Genomic DNA, 17,738 nt, shown 5'->3' on the forward strand with positions numbered 1-17,738 from the left:
TTCAATTATTGTTGAACCAACCAGGGTAACCATCATCTCAGAAGTGAGGGAGGCAGATTTTTCAGCGGTTTATTGATTTACCATCCTTTCACATTCAATAGCACCTCTCCTTAGTAATTGTTTGTTTTTAGCCTCAGTGCAACATGAGTGGACCAACTTTAGCTCTTTAAACTACATACCAGCAAAATCCAAAGTGTTATAGTTGCCATGGAGTTATAGTTTGTTTAAATTACAAAGTGCTAAGTCCAATTATGAATAAGCTAAAAATACTTATGTGAAAGAAAGCACAAATGAGTAACCGGTTTAAATAGAAACCTATAGATCATAAAATACTCTAGTGTTTGGAATTCTGTCTCTTTTTACGGAGCCGGTTCTCTTGGATCGGCTCACTAGAATATACAAAGGGTTAAATCACACATTGTGTGCTACTTATAATGCTCGACATGTAACTTTTAATTTGTATAGGCCGCACGCTGCCACTAAACTGTCCATCACGTTTCCTGTTTTTATTTGATTTTCAGCGGTTTCTCGGTCTGTTCAACGAAACAAAAATCTTACTTTAAATCACTTTCACAAACATTTCTGCAGACGACTGAGGATGTTACGTTTCTGCTGCGTCACGCTCCTGAGTAAACTTAAGACACTTAGATCCGAAAACGCTTCAGTCAGTGAGACAATGCAACTTTCAGGACATTTTAGGTGACTCAAACAATGATTGAGAACAGAACCATGCTGGGAAGGTATGGCACCACACCGATGATGTCACACACACACACACACACACACACACACACACACCCAGCCTTATGATGACGCCCTTTGATGTTACAGCTTTTGTCTGTGAGTTGACAGGGTTCTCTCCATTTCGCTTGTGAACACAAAGCTCCCCTGACCTACATTTTGCTTGGCTCCGACACTTTTGGCTTTAAAGTCGAACGGGAAAACTCAAAATGCGCAAAACTGAGAGGCAGAAAGCGATAGCTGCCCTTTTTGATGCTGAAAGAGCGCGCAGAAAGAACAACAGGGCGCTCCAGAAGCTCCTGAAGATCAATGCGGAGCTTGAGAACGCCTCCGAGCGCAGAAGCCGTTTTCGCAGTCGGTACAGACTGGAGAAGGACGAGAAGGCATTTTTCGAAGAATCCGAAAAACGACTCTTTATGTTGAATTCGCAATCTGACATCTGGGCTGATGAGCAAGAACAGCTGGATAATTTATCCAAAAGGAGAGATAAGCTTTTCGAAAAATTGAAAGACACGAACGATCACCTCATTGAGGAGCCCGTGATGAAATCAATGATCAAGGCGGCCCAACAACAGCATGAAAGGCTGAATTTTCTTCACAAGGTGTTAAAGAAAAATGTTAGAACCTTGTCAAAGCATCTTGCACATCAATCTAAACTGTTTGATGAGTACACAGAGAAAGAAGCGGAAAGCAAGGAGATGATGGCAATTCAAGACAGCTACTTTAGAGACCTAAGGAAAATGTTAAGAGTGTTCAATGTGGCCAATGTGAATAAAAAAGTTAAGGCAGAAGAGGAAAGTGTGAAGGAAGAGGCCGATAAGAATCATAGACTCGAGGAAATGATCAAAACCTTGAGACAGCAGGCGATTAATGTGCCCTTGTTGAAATATCAGTTTCAATGTGCAGTGGATGAGGAACGAAGGCTCAAAGACCTCAATGGCGACTTAGACAAGGTGATTGAGATCTTGACAGAGAGACTTTCGGATCAAACTAAGTGGGAGACCGCTTACCAAGACATGGACAAGAAGGTCAAAAATCTTAAGCAAGTTCACTGTTGTCACTTGAAGAAGTTTGAAGATTTGACAGGAAAAAATATAAAAGTTGGGAGCGAATCGAGGCTTTCCTTGGTTTCACAAGAGAAAAGTAGGAGTGACAAAATTGTCAAACGCTTACATACTTTCAAGTATAAAATCAATGCTCTCCAGCAGGAATGTACATCCTTTCAACCAAAAATTGAGAGATTTCTGGGGGACCTTAACCCTTATTCTGGAGCTGTGAGATCAAAATCTCTTTCTTCCCTTCCTCCTTCAGTGGCCTGGAAGTTAACAGGAAAGACTTCCAAACACAAGGAACCAGAGAAGTTTTCTGAGTCTTCAAGTGAGACCGAGTATGAGGAAAGTGACACAACAGACGAGTCAACAGACGATTCCAGAAAGAAAAGGAGTCACCCAGTACTCACGTTAAGGAAGATCCCTGAAATAAGGGCATTTGTAAAGCGTGAGTCAGAGGATGAGTCACCAAAGTCAACAGATTCCTACTCTGCAACTGATAGTTCAGAAACCATAACAGAGGACACGTCTGACTGCAAAGCATCAACGGATGATTCAACACACTCTTCATCTTCCGACTCGGAGGAGTGGTGGAAGGAGTGGTGGAAGTACTTTTTCTGAGTGAAGGATGGAGAAAGTGTGTAAGTTAGCCATAATCACAGTTTCTAAATTGAGTGGAAGTTAATGACAAATTCCTAATAGGTGTAGAAATAAAAACCTATTAGACCTATGTGTCTGATACCTTTTGATAGCCTAACTGTTTAGGTTTTCCCCGGGTGCTCCGGTTTGGCTGTTTAAAGCAAAAAGCCTTCCAAACTTCATATTTTGATGATGACACTCCTCAAGCATCCACATCAGCCAGTTCAGAGGTTCCCAAAGGACCCCCCCGCCCCCGCCACACACACACACACACCCACACACACACACACACCACCACCACCCCTCCCCACTGGTTCCTGGGCCCCCCTATGGATTACAATAAAATCCGCCCCATAAAAGAAAAGAATAATAATAAAAAAATCAACTGGGCACACACAATCTTCAACCAGACATAAACCTATACACATATTTTATTTTCAAACTCTACTGAAGTTTATTTCACACTTCAGGTTGCAACAAAACAAACTACAAACCATCTTTACAGTGAAACACTTTTGTGTAATTGTTTTGTTTTCTGTTTTTTCATCCATACTGCTTCCCGTTCCCCCTGCCCCTCCTGCAATGACACTGCGCCCCTTGGAGGGGGCGCACCCCACACTTTGGGAACCACTGAGCTCGTTTTACTGTCTGCAAGCAAAAATATGCTATGTCATGTTTACTCAACTCTGTAAAGTAAAACAAATATGTAAAACATAACATTTCATGAAAGCTGCAGTTTGTAAATTATTTGAAACCGTGGACTTGGCCTGTCAATGTGTACTCCTCAATCTCGTCTCCAGCGGCGTGATTATCCGCCTTTGTTGCACATGGAGAAACACAGTTACCTTTAAATAAAGGTAAGTACAAATGTTGATTTCTTGACATATGCCATGGCTTTTGTGACAGATTGGACATACAATATAAAGATGAATTTCATTTCAAGCAAATAAGTAACAAAAATAAACAAATATTTTAGAAAAAAACATAATATATATACAAACATATTCACACACAGAGCTGCAACTGATTTGGCGTCAATGTCACAGCTTTTGTGACATAATCACGGCTTTGTGACATATGACATTGTTTTGTGACATATGTACTGCTTTCATGACAAATGCCTTGGCTTTTGTGACATGTCATTGCTTTTGTGACATATGATGCAGGTTTTATGACATATGCATGGCTTTTGTGACACATGCCATTGCCATGTCTTATGACACATTTAGCTGTAAAGCAATCATAAATTACATGTCGTAATTGACGCATGTCAAATGACACGGCTTTTGTGACAGATGCCATAACATATCACACAACTTGAGTGACATATGACTTTTGTGACAGATGCCACTGTGTAAGATTCAGTATAGAATATGTATAATTTTTTATTTCACATAAATAAATAACAAAAACAATATATATATATATATATATATATATATATATATATATATATATATATATATATATATATATATATATATATATATATATATATATATATATATATATATATATATACTGTATGTTTAAAGTGACAGCATTTACTTCCACATATTAATATCAAAAATACAGCCATTATGATCTCTGTTTACTGACGAGCTGGGCTGCAGTCACACGGCGTTGGAGGTTCCCACTTTAGGATTCATTCTGATCTTTTGTGTTGATATTTCTGTTGTGTGCATGTAAAACCCTGGGGTTATTAATATACATTTTTAAACTCCTATTAAAAATAATGACAGTTGTTTTATGAGGTCATGAGGGAATTCTAAAATGATTCATTTTCTCATCAGAGAGTTGTTTTACACAACTAATCAAGCCCTCCCTCGTGCTGGGGGAGGGCTTGATTTAAAAAAAAAAAAAAAAAACATACAAAAAAACACCCACGTCACCTAAGATATTAGTTAATAATTAACCAGCTGTTAATACAATACCATTATTATTAGATCAAACACTTGTATCATTTTTTCTTGATTTTGAAATAAAATCAACTTTTCTCTCTTTACATCTTTTTGCAGTTGAACTCTTAAAATAATAAAGGGAATTGAAAAGCAGTAGCATGAGTGCAGTCATACGGATTTATTCCTAAACCAAGGTGTTGATGTCATTTTCTGAAAACTTATATTTATTCTTCCTCAGAGGAAGAATAAGCCATTCGCTGCAACTTCGGATTTATTCTTCTGAATGCTCAACGTTCGCAGTTGTCACCAGAGGACATGAATTTAATAAGATAGACTTCGATAGTCGGAACATACTATCAAAGTCACATAGTTGCAACATGTGTTGAGAGCTTTTCACACTCCCAACCAGTGTGAACAGCCTCTGACCTCAGAGCCATAGGCGGAAGCTGCGGTGGTGTGCAGGACATTTTGCAACTTCGCTACCTGTCCTGATTGCATAAGTAAAATGTATTTGTTGTTGTGTGAAGTAGAGCGAATGAAGCAGCCGCATAGACCGACTAACTCGACTAGCTCACACGCTTTTCTGACCTACATGATGAAAGAATCAGCATAAGTGTCAGCATAAGAAGATCTGAGCCAAAGAGCTTGAAGTGTTTAATTTGATTGTCTCTGTGTGTAACCCACGTAAAATATGGAAGCCCCATTATATGATGTAGCAGCATAGATTCAATTAGTGAAAAAAGAGGGCGCACCTTTTCTCATGTGTGTTACAGGAGGTCAAAGTGCGTTTCCCTTAAAGACTTACCAGCTGTCTAGAAAGACAGATCAACAAAATATATATTGTGTTCTCTACAACCTGCTATGTGCTCCAGCTCATTTTAATGAATAATAATTTCTACACATAAGGCAGAATTCATTTTCCCAGGTGCTTTGCTTTGCAGGCGAGACTGCTGGTGAAGCTTTACACTACACTGGAGTTATGTTATGCACATTGTTAAGTTGCCTTGTGGCAACCGAAGCGTGCCACAAAACAACAGTTGCAATGTTTTGTAACTGGGCAACAAAACATTTTCAGCACCTTCTCCAGGTTACAACAGAAGCACATGCTCTTTGAATGTCTATCAAGAGTCATATTAATATATAAAAACAAAATCTGAAAATGTGTTTAGCTTTCTTATGTCTTTATTTTTTACTACAGGAAGAACTTATGGAGGGAAAAGTATTGAATATTGAAATAAAATATTGGATAGGTAAAGTCAGTCTAGTTTTATTCATGATTAGTATGAATAACGAACAAAATGTCGATACGTTAGTGCAGAGCTGCAAAGGTGCTCCAGCATAATTACCATGCAAAAGCTACATTGTCAATTTTAAAACAAATCTGTTTTCTTTGTGAGCAAGCAAACCTAAACACAAGTAGGTGGGAATATTCTTCATTATTTAAGTTTTGATGCACAAAAAACAGATGTAATCAATCATTCTTGGACATACCATGTGAACCAAACAAATGAAATGATGCAAAAGAGAAAAATAAATTACATATCAAGTACATTGTTGTTAAAATAGCAAAAAATATGGAGCATTTTAAAATTCCCATGCTTTTTGTGTTTTTAGCTATATTAAATTTAAGATGGCATACATACAGGCTCCTCTGACATGACGATACAAACATATGTACAATTAAAAATTGGTCGGAGTTCTTGAGAACATTTTTCAAAAAGATATTACAGCTTCAGAGATTCACTTCTTGATCATCTAAGCAAAGAGGAAGGACTTTATATCTAATCAGTAAAACACATTCTTTCTACGACTTATCTGAGTTTATATAACAGTTTGAGGACCAAAAAAACAATGATACTTATGATAAGATCATGAGACCAGTGGGTTTAAAACTTTCTCCCACTGCACTCTGTCCAAAATCAACAAGTCAAAATCTTCGGTGCACAAAACGTCAAGCCTTCTGACATAAAACATGTCATATTTCCTTCACTTGAGCTCAGAGATCTTCTGCAGTGGCAACAGACACCTTGACCTGAGAGTAAACCGTCTCCTGCTGCCTGCTTACCTGTGCTGACATGGAGGAAGCTCCAGGTCTCCTCTGAAGGAAGCCCACTTCTTCATAATGAAGCTTTTCCTCTCTTCCATCGGCTGGTTTTTCAACAGCAGCGTCCTCACCTGTTTGACTCTGCGTTAGAAAGTACATGCGTTTGTTCATGTTGAAGGTGTTGCTAATCGACGGGTGAAACAATGTGAACGGTGCATTGCTAGACGCAGAAGTTGAACACGTCTCTACCTGAGTCTGTGGTGGAGTTGGACGTTTGCACTTCAAGCGCCTGGAAGACATTAGAGAGCCGTCAGAATAAATTTGCTGAGCTTCAGGAGACTCAGACTAAGAGAGTCAAGGCTGACCCGGAACTAGCAGGGGAAGAACAACAGTAAAATCACATTGTCATAAATTAAAACAAGCAAATTAGAAACACCCGGTAAACTTGACATCTAGCCTTTAAAGCTGTGGGTTGAAACTGGAATACCAACGTAGGCCTGGAGAGATCATTCAAACTCCACTCAGACAGGAAACAACAATCATTCCAGAGCATTTTGCTACGAAGCAACATTACCAATGACTGGCCCGACACACAGCCGCCTGAAACATTACATAATTGTTTTCTATGATGATTAAACTGAAATGTTGTTGTTTCGTAAGTTCAGATCAGTTATGTCTGATACTCACCAAGCACAAACAACAATCAGGCAGATGAACACAGTGATTCCCACTAAAATACACTTCCAGTCTGCAGGACTGCCTGTTGGACCTGAGGGGAAAAAACACATCTAAATATTAATTATATTTTTTTAAAATTCTCAGGATGGAAATAATTTTTAAGCGTTTAAATACACAAGAATGTGTAAAAACACAATAGTTACCTTTGTTACTTATAGAGATTATTGGTGACATTTGATTCCCCAGATGATTTGCAGCCACACAGTGATACTCTCCTCCATCAGTAACATTGAAGCTATAAACTGGCCCCACAGACACATTCATGGCTCCATGTTTATTGTTCCTGAACCAGGTGAAGCTGGGTGGAGGTTTGGCTCTGCTGGAGCAGTTCAGCTCCACCCAGCTACCTGCTGACACCAAACCTGATGGACGGATGGATGCTGAGGTGTTTCTAGGAGCATCTGAGGAAAATGAGACACACATGAGCTTTATTGATCAGAAACAGCTGAACCATGACCTGCTGACAGGATCACTTACATGAAACACTGAGAGTCACTTCTGTCTCTGCTGTCTTGATTCCTCCAATCACATGATATCTGGCAGAACAGCTGATGTTGTATCCATCATGTGTGTCTGACAGAGTGATGTTCTCCTGGATTTTAGTTGTAAAGGTTCCATTTGTGTTTTTCTCTGTTTGTCTGAGAGAGTCTTGTTGGAGATTCCAGGTGAGTTCAGGAGGTGATTGTGGACACGGAGTGAAAGCTGAGCAGGTTACAGTGACAGACTGATGCTCCTTCAGGTCAGAGGGAACATTAATGCTGGGACTCCAAGGAGAATCTGGAGTTTTAAAGCAGAATTTTTTAGAAAGTGACCCACTGACCCCAAACTCTGCATAGACAAAACCCCTTTTTTTGGAAGTCCTGGTTTCAAAAAGGAATAATTGAGATAGGCGATTTACATGAGAACGGGTCATTAAAATCCTTTGAAACATAGGTGGGGGAATTTAAGTTACTTAGACAAGATCTCTGGAGATATTTACCAATAAGACACTCCATGTACAAAACCTTTGGTTCCCCCACTTTTACTCCTGTAAGTTGCAATACATTGTCAGACATAAAAAAGATGTTTGGGCATTGGCATGGAGCTTTAGTTTACTATAGATTATTGACAGCCTTGGATCCTACTATTATGTCTCTTAAGAGAGCTTGGGAAAAGGATCTAAATCTTAGTCTCACAGAAGAAGAATGGTATTCAATTCTTAGGAATGGGAAGAAAATGTCAAGGGAACTAAAAACAAGACTGATGCAATTTAAGATTCTACACAGTTTATACTGGACATCATGTAGACTATACAGGGCTGGTTTATCGGAAACCCCAGTTTGTTGGAAATGCCAGAAAGACAATGGCACACTGGTACATACAGTATGCTCTGGGATTCTCCAAAAAATCCAAGATTATTGGTCATCAGTTCACAAAATCTTAGAAAAAATGCTTGGCCAGAAAATACCCCTTTGCAGCAGGCTTTATATTCGCAGGGATCCTTCATTACTGGGTCAAATATCTTCCTCTCTTTCGCAGCAGACAGTCGTAATGCTGGGGGGGAAGCTGCTGGTGAGGGAGTGGAAGGGTCCATCTATCCCCTCTCTTCCTCATTGGTATAGCTCCCTGGAGGTTATCTTATAGATTGTTAAATAGGGTAGAGGAGTTCAACAGGAAGTGGTCCTGCTACGTCTTACATGTGGGTTAAATGGTATTTCCAGCTCAGATGTAATTAGACTAGATGAACTTACTGTAATGCTGTAATTATCTAAATGTATCAGGGTTACAGGGCATTTTTAGTTTATCAATTTCAGTTGGTGTTTATGTGTCTTGTCACTTTAATATTATTATTATTATTATTATTGCACTAAGTAATTTCTGTTAACTGTATTGGCTTCAAAGAATCCACAAGGACTAACCATTGTTTAGCAGATGCTAAATTGTGATATGCTAAGTGTGGAATTGTGGCATATTTTTCTGTTGGAAAATCAATAAAGTTCAAGTCATGAAAAAAAAGTAGAAAGTGACCCAGTGATTTACGGTTACGGTACATTAACACAGACAACAAAACATTGATAAACAGCCTTTTCAACACTGGACTCATATTACAGAACTTTTAAAGTAAGATTTTCTTACCTTTAACTTTTATCTTAATTGGACTGCTACAAGCTGTTGCTCTGAACAGCCCATTCTCAACTCTGAAGAAGTATCTATCTACATAACTGGAGTTTAAGTCACGAAACAGACTGGTGCAGTTTTTTTCTCTCAAGTTTCCAATAATCTCCAGTTGATAGGTGCTATCTGTCCTAGTGCTATTGAAAATAACATTTCTTGGATCACCTTTAAAATCTAAGTTATGTTTCATCCAAATGCCAACAACAGCTCTGCTGTTGCCAAATGTTGTCTGTCCTGTATTAAAGCTACATGGGATTTGCAAGCAAGATCCAGTCAGAGCTTCAATCTCCTTCGGTGCAGTGACGAAGAGGGCTGGTGTAGCACGGCTACAGTAATCAGCCAAAACACCTTAAGAAGAGATAAATGATGAACATAATGTGAAGCAGCAACTTCCTGTAGAGAAACATTCACGATTCATAAACTCCAGTTCAGCTGCAGCGTGTTAAATGCGAAGTCTTTAAACAAGATTAAGAGCAACCATTTCAGACTAGAAATGGTTCGTGCGATGTCTCTAAATGAAAGGACTTGAACAAACATCTCACCTGGCAGAAGGAAGACACTCAGTAACATGTTGACTGTCAGCATGTTCTCAGACTGAGCCGCCGTCAGACCCTGATGGTCCTTCACGTACAGACAAAGATATGAAAGCTAAAGTCACCACTGGTTTACAAGACTCTAAAAAAAGGATCACTTCCTTTTTAACAGTTCCAAAATAATGACATTAGACTACAAGTTGAGGATGTGTTGCAAATAAATATGTATTTCTGTTACATTTACACTTTTGCAACATCCTATTGATGCAGAAAGATTATGAGTCACTGGTAAATTCACATCACATGAACAAAAGAGACTATGAACAAACTTAACAGTTGGTTATAAGGAGGTCTGAGTAATTTTGTCTACACTCCTTAAAGTGCAACTTATATACATTTGTGTTTTTATTGCGACACTTTCTTTCATGAAATTATTTGAAGTTTAAAGACGACAAACAAATTTGCTGTTTAAGCAAACAAAGTCAACTATCTTTATTTCATCCGTCCGAATGACTGATTAGTTTAAAAATAAAATAAAATAAAATAAAAACAATGATAGGGTTAAATATGTAAATGCCCACTAAATAGTTTTAACATAAACATAATCATGAAGGTATCTGTTTTTGCCCTGCATATTTATTTAAACTAACATTTACAAACAGATTTCCGTTAGAGAACATATTTATCTGCAGTGTAAGTTTCATTTCTATGCTATATGGGTGGATAAGCCTTGTGATTACAACAAACCAGGAACGACATTTGAGTTTGAGATTTGCATGTATAAAAAATTATAGTAGAGCAAAGTCACAACAAAAATGACAAAAAGACAGAATAATGATGTCTAAGTTGTCAAGATTCAACTGGATGAGCCTGATGCAGATCATAATGATGCAAATTTTGCAAATTTGTAATTTGTAACGTTTGTAACATTATCTAGACGTAAAGAATTTTGTCAAATAAGACTGACACCGTAGAGGATGACTATTGTAAACACTTTATAACGATAAAGCCTAACGTTTTTCACTTTTCAATTTACACACAGGTGCTGATTTATGTCTTCATTGGGTCGTTGTGGCAAAAGATGTTTAAAAAAAACAGTACCTGGATTAATAGAGATACAGTGAAGATCTGGAGCAATTCTTATTTAAAAGTTGAACTTGGACTAAAAAGAGCTGAGCAAACAGGGACACTTATTTAAATGTGAGTTTGATATTCTCCTATATAAATTTTATTGGAGTATGTCTTGGACAAGTCTCAGCATGTTTGTAGTTTTTAAACAATGTTTTTTTTTTTTTTTAAGATAATAGTTAGAAACCTAAATTTTTGCCACTATTTAAAGTACTTTCTTCTCGAAGCTATTGTGTTCACTACTCTTTCCCGTCCGTGGCTCTGCTGTGATACAGAGAGAAAAAACACATATTGGTGCCTTTTAGAGTGGTGTCTTAAAATAGATGTCCAGTAGTGACTTTATTTAAGGAAACTGTAGCTAAACCTATGTAAAACTTGGGAAGAAGCCATGACACCATGGTCTTGGACTTTATAATCGTGGTTCACAATAGTTGGAAGAAAGAAAATGGAGGAAAAACCCCTGTCACATCTTTCTGGCTTTAAGTAGATAGAAATAGTTTTAGGATGTATGATTGGCGCAAAATCGAAGAGTTTGCCTCCTTTTATTTTGAAAGAGTTTTACTCCAAACACGTCCGGAGCTGCTTCCGGGTGTCGTGCGGAATTCTCCCGTTGCCAGGTGAGAATTACGGTGTTCTGGTTTCTGACATACATATTTTTTTGTTACCTCTTGGGGGAACTCGAGTTTTTTGGGTTTTTTTTTATCAAAGTCGCCCCTACAAAGGATGTCTCAGAGTGGTGTTCATGAGTGAGTACGATGTTAATTTCAAAAACGATGCGTCAAAATGGGATTTATGTTAGTCAACATAGGTCAACTTTCAGATTTAAATCAAGCCCAATCCCAAAATGTTTGCATTGTTGCACACTTAATGATTAGTCAGTGTGGTTTTCGCAGGTCCTTTTATTCGATGAACGCTGTTCACACACAAGAGCGACGGTGAGCGCCTCCGCTGACCCGCCATTATTGCGCTAAATTGCAATTGGCTCGCTGAGTCAGGAGCGCTCACCGTGCTCCATTGTGCCAACTGGTGGCGAACTGCTGTAACTGCAGTTTAATGCATCTCAGTTCAAGTGCAGCTTATGAGTGTAGTCTGCAGTCTTTAAATAAAGTAAGAAAAGGGAGGGGGTGTAATTATTTTAATGTCCATTCTGTCAAAGCATGATATCGATAGACAGACAGACAGACAGAGATGCAAAAATGAGAAGTTGTTTTTGCATTAATATAAGGATTTATTTTGATATCTAAAATTATTTTCTTTACTTCTACCATTGTACATTACTACCAATTTGACCAAATGGGACCAAATGCTATCAAATTTAATCAAACCAATCTGAAAGGCCTTGTAATTAACCTCGGTTTACCCAGCTCCAGATATTCGATGATTACACAAGAAGATCGTTAATCCCAAACAAACTCACTGGAGGGCTGGGATTCACTATTTAGTAAAAGCTACTTCAATGCTTGTGAGCCTTATGTACAAAGAAATATGAGAAATGCCAGATGAAATGGAACCAGGTCTATTTTTTTCATTTTTAACTTTTTAATTGGCCTCTGACCTCACATTTCTGTCCCAGCTTTCCATTCTCCCTCGCCCAGATGGATAGAGGGCTCCATGCAGGATCCCTAGCATTTTTTAAAGAGAGCCTCCTTTATCTGATTTTATTGGTTATTTCATTAGAAAGTATCGTAGCAGATTTTGAAGCAAAGCAGAGTAAACAATATGAGCTACTGCATGTTTATTTCCAACAACAAAGAGTCAGCCAGCTTGAGTAAAATGCACTGCTCCCGTTTCCTTACCCAAACTTAGTTTAAAAGAAGTGGAGGTCCAGTACAGTCCATGGGACGAAGCAGCAAAAATAATCCAGCGGGCCTGGAGAAGATATGTGGTACGTACTTAATGTATTTGTGACAAGTTTTCATATTTGTGTTTAGCTTTTTCACATTTTGCTGCTTTATAGTCAAAAATCCTCATGAGTTTTATTGGGATTTTTTTTGTGATCGTTCAACGCAAGGTTTGACTGAATTTTATTTATTCTTTTGCCACCTTTTAACCAGCACCACTTTTTGCTGCAGCCTCAGCCGCGTGTTTTTTGTGTTATATCTACCAGATTTGCACATCTGCACAGTAAAAATTGTGCTTTGCGAAAGAGTTTGAGCTTGCAATACAGATGTTTTTTTTTTTTCATCAGTCCAATATTAAATATTGTTTATGTTCATAGAAATCCTAAAATAATACACTCACATGAAAAAACTATATAAGCACCCTTCTGTGAAAATTTAATCAGTGGATTGATTGATGACCCTAATCATTAATTGCTTTTAATTTCATGTGACCGGATGCCCCCATTCTCAGGACCTCTGATGACCTCTGGGGAAGGGGTCGATGGCAGTGGTGGTCAGTGTACCTGCGTGTGTGTGTGTGTGATCTCACCAGATCACTGTATAACTCGAAATCTGTAATAAAAGCGTTTTCAAAATGCTTTTCATTAAAATATTGTTTATATTAGATAATAATTATCATAAATACTAAACTTGGTTCAGATGAATGAAAGATATATACCTTTAACACTTTGTTGCTGTGTGGGAGACACAGGTTGATAGAGACAGCAAAAGAGGAGGGGTCCCAGTCCACACATAGGCCATGTGTGTGTGGAGGTGGGCATGTGTGGGGTCGTGTGCACCCGTAAGACTGGACAGATACCTCTAAAGAAAACCTACAGTTTAATTGTTTACTATGAATTGAGTCAGTGAGTAATAGTCCTGAACCATCCTGTGGTGCCGTTTGAATTGTACCTACCAGCCCTGGTAGAGACTGAAATGACTTTACTGGAGACATAGAGTGTCACGCGGGTCACCCGTGGTGATCAGAGGTCGTGAGAATGAACCTCATGGCAGGGCCAGCCCTCTCCCGCTTCACGCTGTGTATCAGAAAGACGTTTTGTTTAAAACCAGAAGTAATTACAACATCCGGATCTATTTCTTTAGGTATACTATATACTATATATATTATTCTTGATTATCTAACACTTATTGTTTTTTTTTCTTCCATACTTTAATCGTATTACTCTTAAAACTCGGAGGTCAGAAGGAGTTTACCAAAACAATGTATCCCAATGATCGGATTAACAGATGTCAAAGGAATGTTTATTTAAGGGGGGGGGGGGCATCCGGTCACCGGAAATTAAAAGCAATTAATGATTAGGGTCATCAATCACTCCACCGATTAAATTTTGACAGAAGGGTGCTTATATAGTTTTTTCACATGATTCGGGCCCCTGAGTTGTATATGAGATGTAATTTTGCGAAACACATTCATTAAAAAAAGAATATTTATTTTATTTCCCCATCCATTATGAGTAAGATTCTTCATTTGTGCAAAAAAGTAAACACAAATTTAAAAATAATAATAAAACTAAAAAACACAGCTTGATGCTAACATGTCCATGTGTCAGTATGGAGATGGTGTGTTGAACTTGTTTTCTTCTTTTCTTTTTCTTTTTTTAGGGGAATCAATGTAAAGGGGGTCTAAATTAATTGCATGCAACATTTTTTTCAAAACACTGGTGAAAAACAGTCAATTGTTTTCCTTCCACTTCATAATCCTGTGCTACTTTATGTTAGTCTACCACATAAAATCCCAATAAAATACAAGGTGGTTGTAATATGAAAACAATCCCGACGCTGTCAACAACGCAGTGCAAAGAAGTCTTCAGGCATGTCCGGAAGATGATCAGCCAATGCTATCAGCAGGATCCCAGGTCCCTTCTCCGAACCGTCAATCCTCGAGAGGTAGCGGACTGACAGATCTCGCCACAACAAAAATATCTCAGTCGAACGCCAAACTATTCAAATCCGACTGTGTCTCACAGGCAGAGCTGCTCGATCCTGCGGCAGGCGTGTTCATCCAATTTCGACTAGGAGGGGTAAGCTGGTAACGGGGGAAAAGTTGGACATAAAACCCCACAAATTCGTAAAAGTGATAATGGAAAAAGATCGTGCGAACGAACCTGCTCATTTTAAGCTTTTACTTTCCATACAGGTCAATTTTCCTCCCCAGATCTACTACAAGATCTTCACCTACCGGCCCATTGTGGATATAGGAGCAAGCAGCCCAAAGGACTACAATCAGCTCCAGCGCATGAGGTATTTGACTGAGGAGAAGGATCCAACTCTGCAAACGACGGACAGAACGGGCTGGTACCAGCGTGTGGAGAACAACAACTGGAGGCTCTTCTGTTGCAAAGTAAAGAGGGAAAATACATATAAATATACATGTGTATATATTTTCTGGTGATCAGAGAAAGCTTGTCTTTCAGCTTACATGTCTCGCTTCTCCAACAGGTCATTACCAAGAAAAAATCCATAGACTGTTTTGTCACCAAAAAAATAGACTTTCGTCCATCGAAGACGCAGCGGATACAGGATGTGAGGAAATGGAAGAAAAGGAGGAAGATTGAGTGGCTGAAGAGGATGTGAGTTATAGTGAGATGCTGCTTAGCAGTTTTAACAAATATCTAAATGAGGCAAAAAGCATATGTATTTGTAAAAGTTACATATCACAGTTTCGATAAAACATACAGATAAGCGTAAAACTTTCAACTCTTAATTCTATGGTGCTATTCTTGTACCATAGAATTGCACAAAAATCCGTGAGGGACGGCGGAGTCCCTGCTCGAAATTCTGTGAAAGAGGTGCACAGAGCCCTGTGCCAGAAGCCCGTTGAAAGGCTGTTTACATCGTTTTAAACTTTGTGATTGTGAGCGTGAGTGGGAATAAAAATAGCAATAGGTATTTTGTTCCATATAACACAGTAGGAGTGAAACCGGTAAACCTTCTATGGATGCAATTCGATCACCGCTAAAAGATTTTCCCAAATCATATTGCATCTGAATCTGCAAAAAAGGAAAGAAAAAAAATCAATACTTTTTTTTAAAATCTCCAAGTTAAAAAAAACTTAGCTTGGAGAGTTAACTCTCCAAATATTCAGTACACACTTTTACATAAAAACAGATGCCTTAAATACCTCCATTTTAGAGACTTTTTTTTTTTTTTTTTTAAATCGCTGGGTTTTCACCAAAGTTCAGTCTCTGGTCTACAAGGTAAAAACACATAAAAGCTTCTCAGTTGTCTAAAATCTAATAGAGGTGCATTTGATTATTTCTTATCTTCCTGCTACATAAAGGTACAAGGAGGGTCAAGAGGAGGAGCAGGCTCTACAGGAGACTCTGGAGGAGCAGTCCGATCAGTCTGACTTGCTCACAATAGAGAAGAAAACGGCAAAGGACATAATGCAGTCTATCGAAGACAAAGGAGAAGATGAAATACTGGACTGGGAGCTGGACGAACTGTTGGCCTGGACAAGCAGCCTCAACTTTGAGGAGTGAGCTCTTTAAGCATTTCTTTTCAATGAGCATTTTTACATTGTCCTGTAAAACTAAGGCTGCTTCCACACCATGGGCCAATGGACTTGGTTCGATTGGTCAGATGAAACCTTCCTATCTTCATTCCTGGTTTTTTTTTTCACACTCATCGGTCCCTCCAGGATTTTGTACTTGTCTTCATGATTAGCATAAATTTCACTATTAGCATAAATTAGCACCACTGACTTTTTGCCTCAACTACATGTGCTCCATGTAGTTGAAGGTAATTTTGTAAAAGTTTTCAGATCACATATTTGTTTGTAAATCAAAGGTCACATGCCCCCTTTTGTTTATGTCTCTAATTTCATTTCTCACCTGAAGAAATGACAAAAAGTATCCTATCCATCTCTGGTGTGAAAGCTCCCTTATGTTAAGTTTTTGCTTTGATATTTTTGCTTATGCAGGTACATGGAAGAGTGGAAAAACCAGGCCTGCAGTCACACGTCCGAGTCGAACAAAGGTTAACAAATACCTTTTTACATTTACCTTTTCATCACTCTGTTTTTTTTTTAATTTTTTTTAATCAAAATGTGTTTTTTAGTCTTCATGGATTAAATATGCCTTCAAGAAAATCATTTGTGGTATTTTACCTGAATGTTCTCTTTTTCCCCCGAAACAGATCGTCCAACATTAACGCCGATGGTGGATCTGATTCACTTGGGAGTTCCAGTAACTTAGGTCAAACAGAATAAAACTAAGAATATCTCCAAAAGCTTTACTGGGTATTTACTACATTACATTGTTGCCATTTGTGTGATCAAGTTGTTTTTAATTTAAAGTCAATTTACACAGAGGTGCTGATTTATGTCTTCATTGGGTCGTTGTGGCAAAAGATGTTTAAAAAAAACAGTACCTGGATTAATAGAGATACAGTGAAGATCTGGAGCAATTCTTATTTAAAAGTTGAACTTGGACTAAAAAGAGCTGAGCAAACAGGGACACTTATTTAAATGTGAGTTTGATATTCTCCTATATAAATTTTATTGGAGTATGTCTTGGACAAGTCTCAGCATGTTTGTAGTTTTTAAACAATGTTTTTTTTTTTTTTAAGATAATAGTTAGAAACTTAAATTTTTGCCACTATTTAAAGTACTTTCTTCTTGTGTTCACTACTCTTTTCCGTCCGTGGCTCTGCTGTGATACAGAGAGAAAAAACGCATATCGGTGCCTTTTAGAGTGGTGTCTTAAAATAGATGTCCAGTAGTGACTTTATTTAAGGAAACTGTAGCTAAACCTATATAAAACTTGGGAAGAAGCCATGACACCATGGTCTTGGACTTTATAATCGTGGTTCACAATAGTTGGAAGAAAGAAAATGGAGGAAAAACCCCTGTCACATCTTTCTGGCTTTAAGTAGATAGAAATAGTTTTAGGATATATGATTGGCGCAAA

General features: G+C 38.2%; 2 protein-coding genes across 2 annotated transcripts; one reads left to right on the top strand and one right to left on the bottom strand.

Annotated features, from left to right (window-relative positions):
- Positions 1–6,326: 6,326 nt before the first annotated feature.
- On the bottom strand, positions 6,327–9,836 carry LOC102218108 (sialic acid-binding Ig-like lectin 13). Its single transcript, XM_023326795.1, has 6 exons — positions 9,809–9,836; positions 9,228–9,614; positions 7,590–7,889; positions 7,256–7,513; positions 7,062–7,143; positions 6,327–6,663 (listed from the first exon to the last, which is right to left on the bottom strand). The coding sequence occupies exons 1-6, from the start codon at positions 9,834–9,836 to the stop codon at positions 6,327–6,329; spliced, it is 1,392 nt and encodes a 463-aa protein (XP_023182563.1).
- Positions 9,837–11,612: 1,776 nt separating this feature from the next.
- On the top strand, positions 11,613–17,024 carry LOC102218371 (uncharacterized protein C11orf65 homolog). The gene is made up of 9 exons (XM_023326830.1): positions 11,613–11,673; positions 12,734–12,812; positions 14,623–14,715; positions 14,796–14,849; positions 14,966–15,169; positions 15,268–15,398; positions 16,109–16,306; positions 16,751–16,806; positions 16,966–17,024. The coding sequence occupies exons 1-9, from the start codon at positions 11,651–11,653 to the stop codon at positions 17,022–17,024; spliced, it is 897 nt and encodes a 298-aa protein (XP_023182598.1). The 5' UTR covers positions 11,613–11,650.
- Positions 17,025–17,738: the final 714 nt, after the last annotated feature.

Source organism: Xiphophorus maculatus, chromosome 21 (assembly GCF_002775205.1).
Source record: "Xiphophorus maculatus strain JP 163 A chromosome 21, X_maculatus-5.0-male, whole genome shotgun sequence".
Lineage (NCBI taxonomy): Eukaryota > Metazoa > Chordata > Actinopteri > Cyprinodontiformes > Poeciliidae > Xiphophorus > Xiphophorus maculatus.

Coding starts and splice junctions, on each gene's coding strand:
- LOC102218371 (XM_023326830.1), top strand. CDS start 11,651: ATGTCTCAGAGTGGTGTTCATGA. Junction 11,674..12,733: donor TCTCAGAGTGGTGTTCATGA/GTGAGTACGATG, acceptor ACCCAAACTTAG/TTTAAAAGAAGTGGAGGTCC. Junction 14,716..14,795: donor GAACCGTCAATCCTCGAGAG/GTAGCGGACTGA, acceptor TGTGTCTCACAG/GCAGAGCTGCTCGATCCTGC.
- LOC102218108 (XM_023326795.1), bottom strand. CDS start 9,836: ATGTTACTGAGTGTCTTCCTTCTGCCAG. Junction 7,890..9,227: donor AATTAAGATAAAAGTTAAAG/GTAAGAAAATCT, acceptor TTAAAACTCCAG/ATTCTCCTTGGAGTCCCAGC. Junction 6,664..7,061: donor CTGATTGTTGTTTGTGCTTG/GTGAGTATCAGA, acceptor AATGTCTTCCAG/GCGCTTGAAGTGCAAACGTC.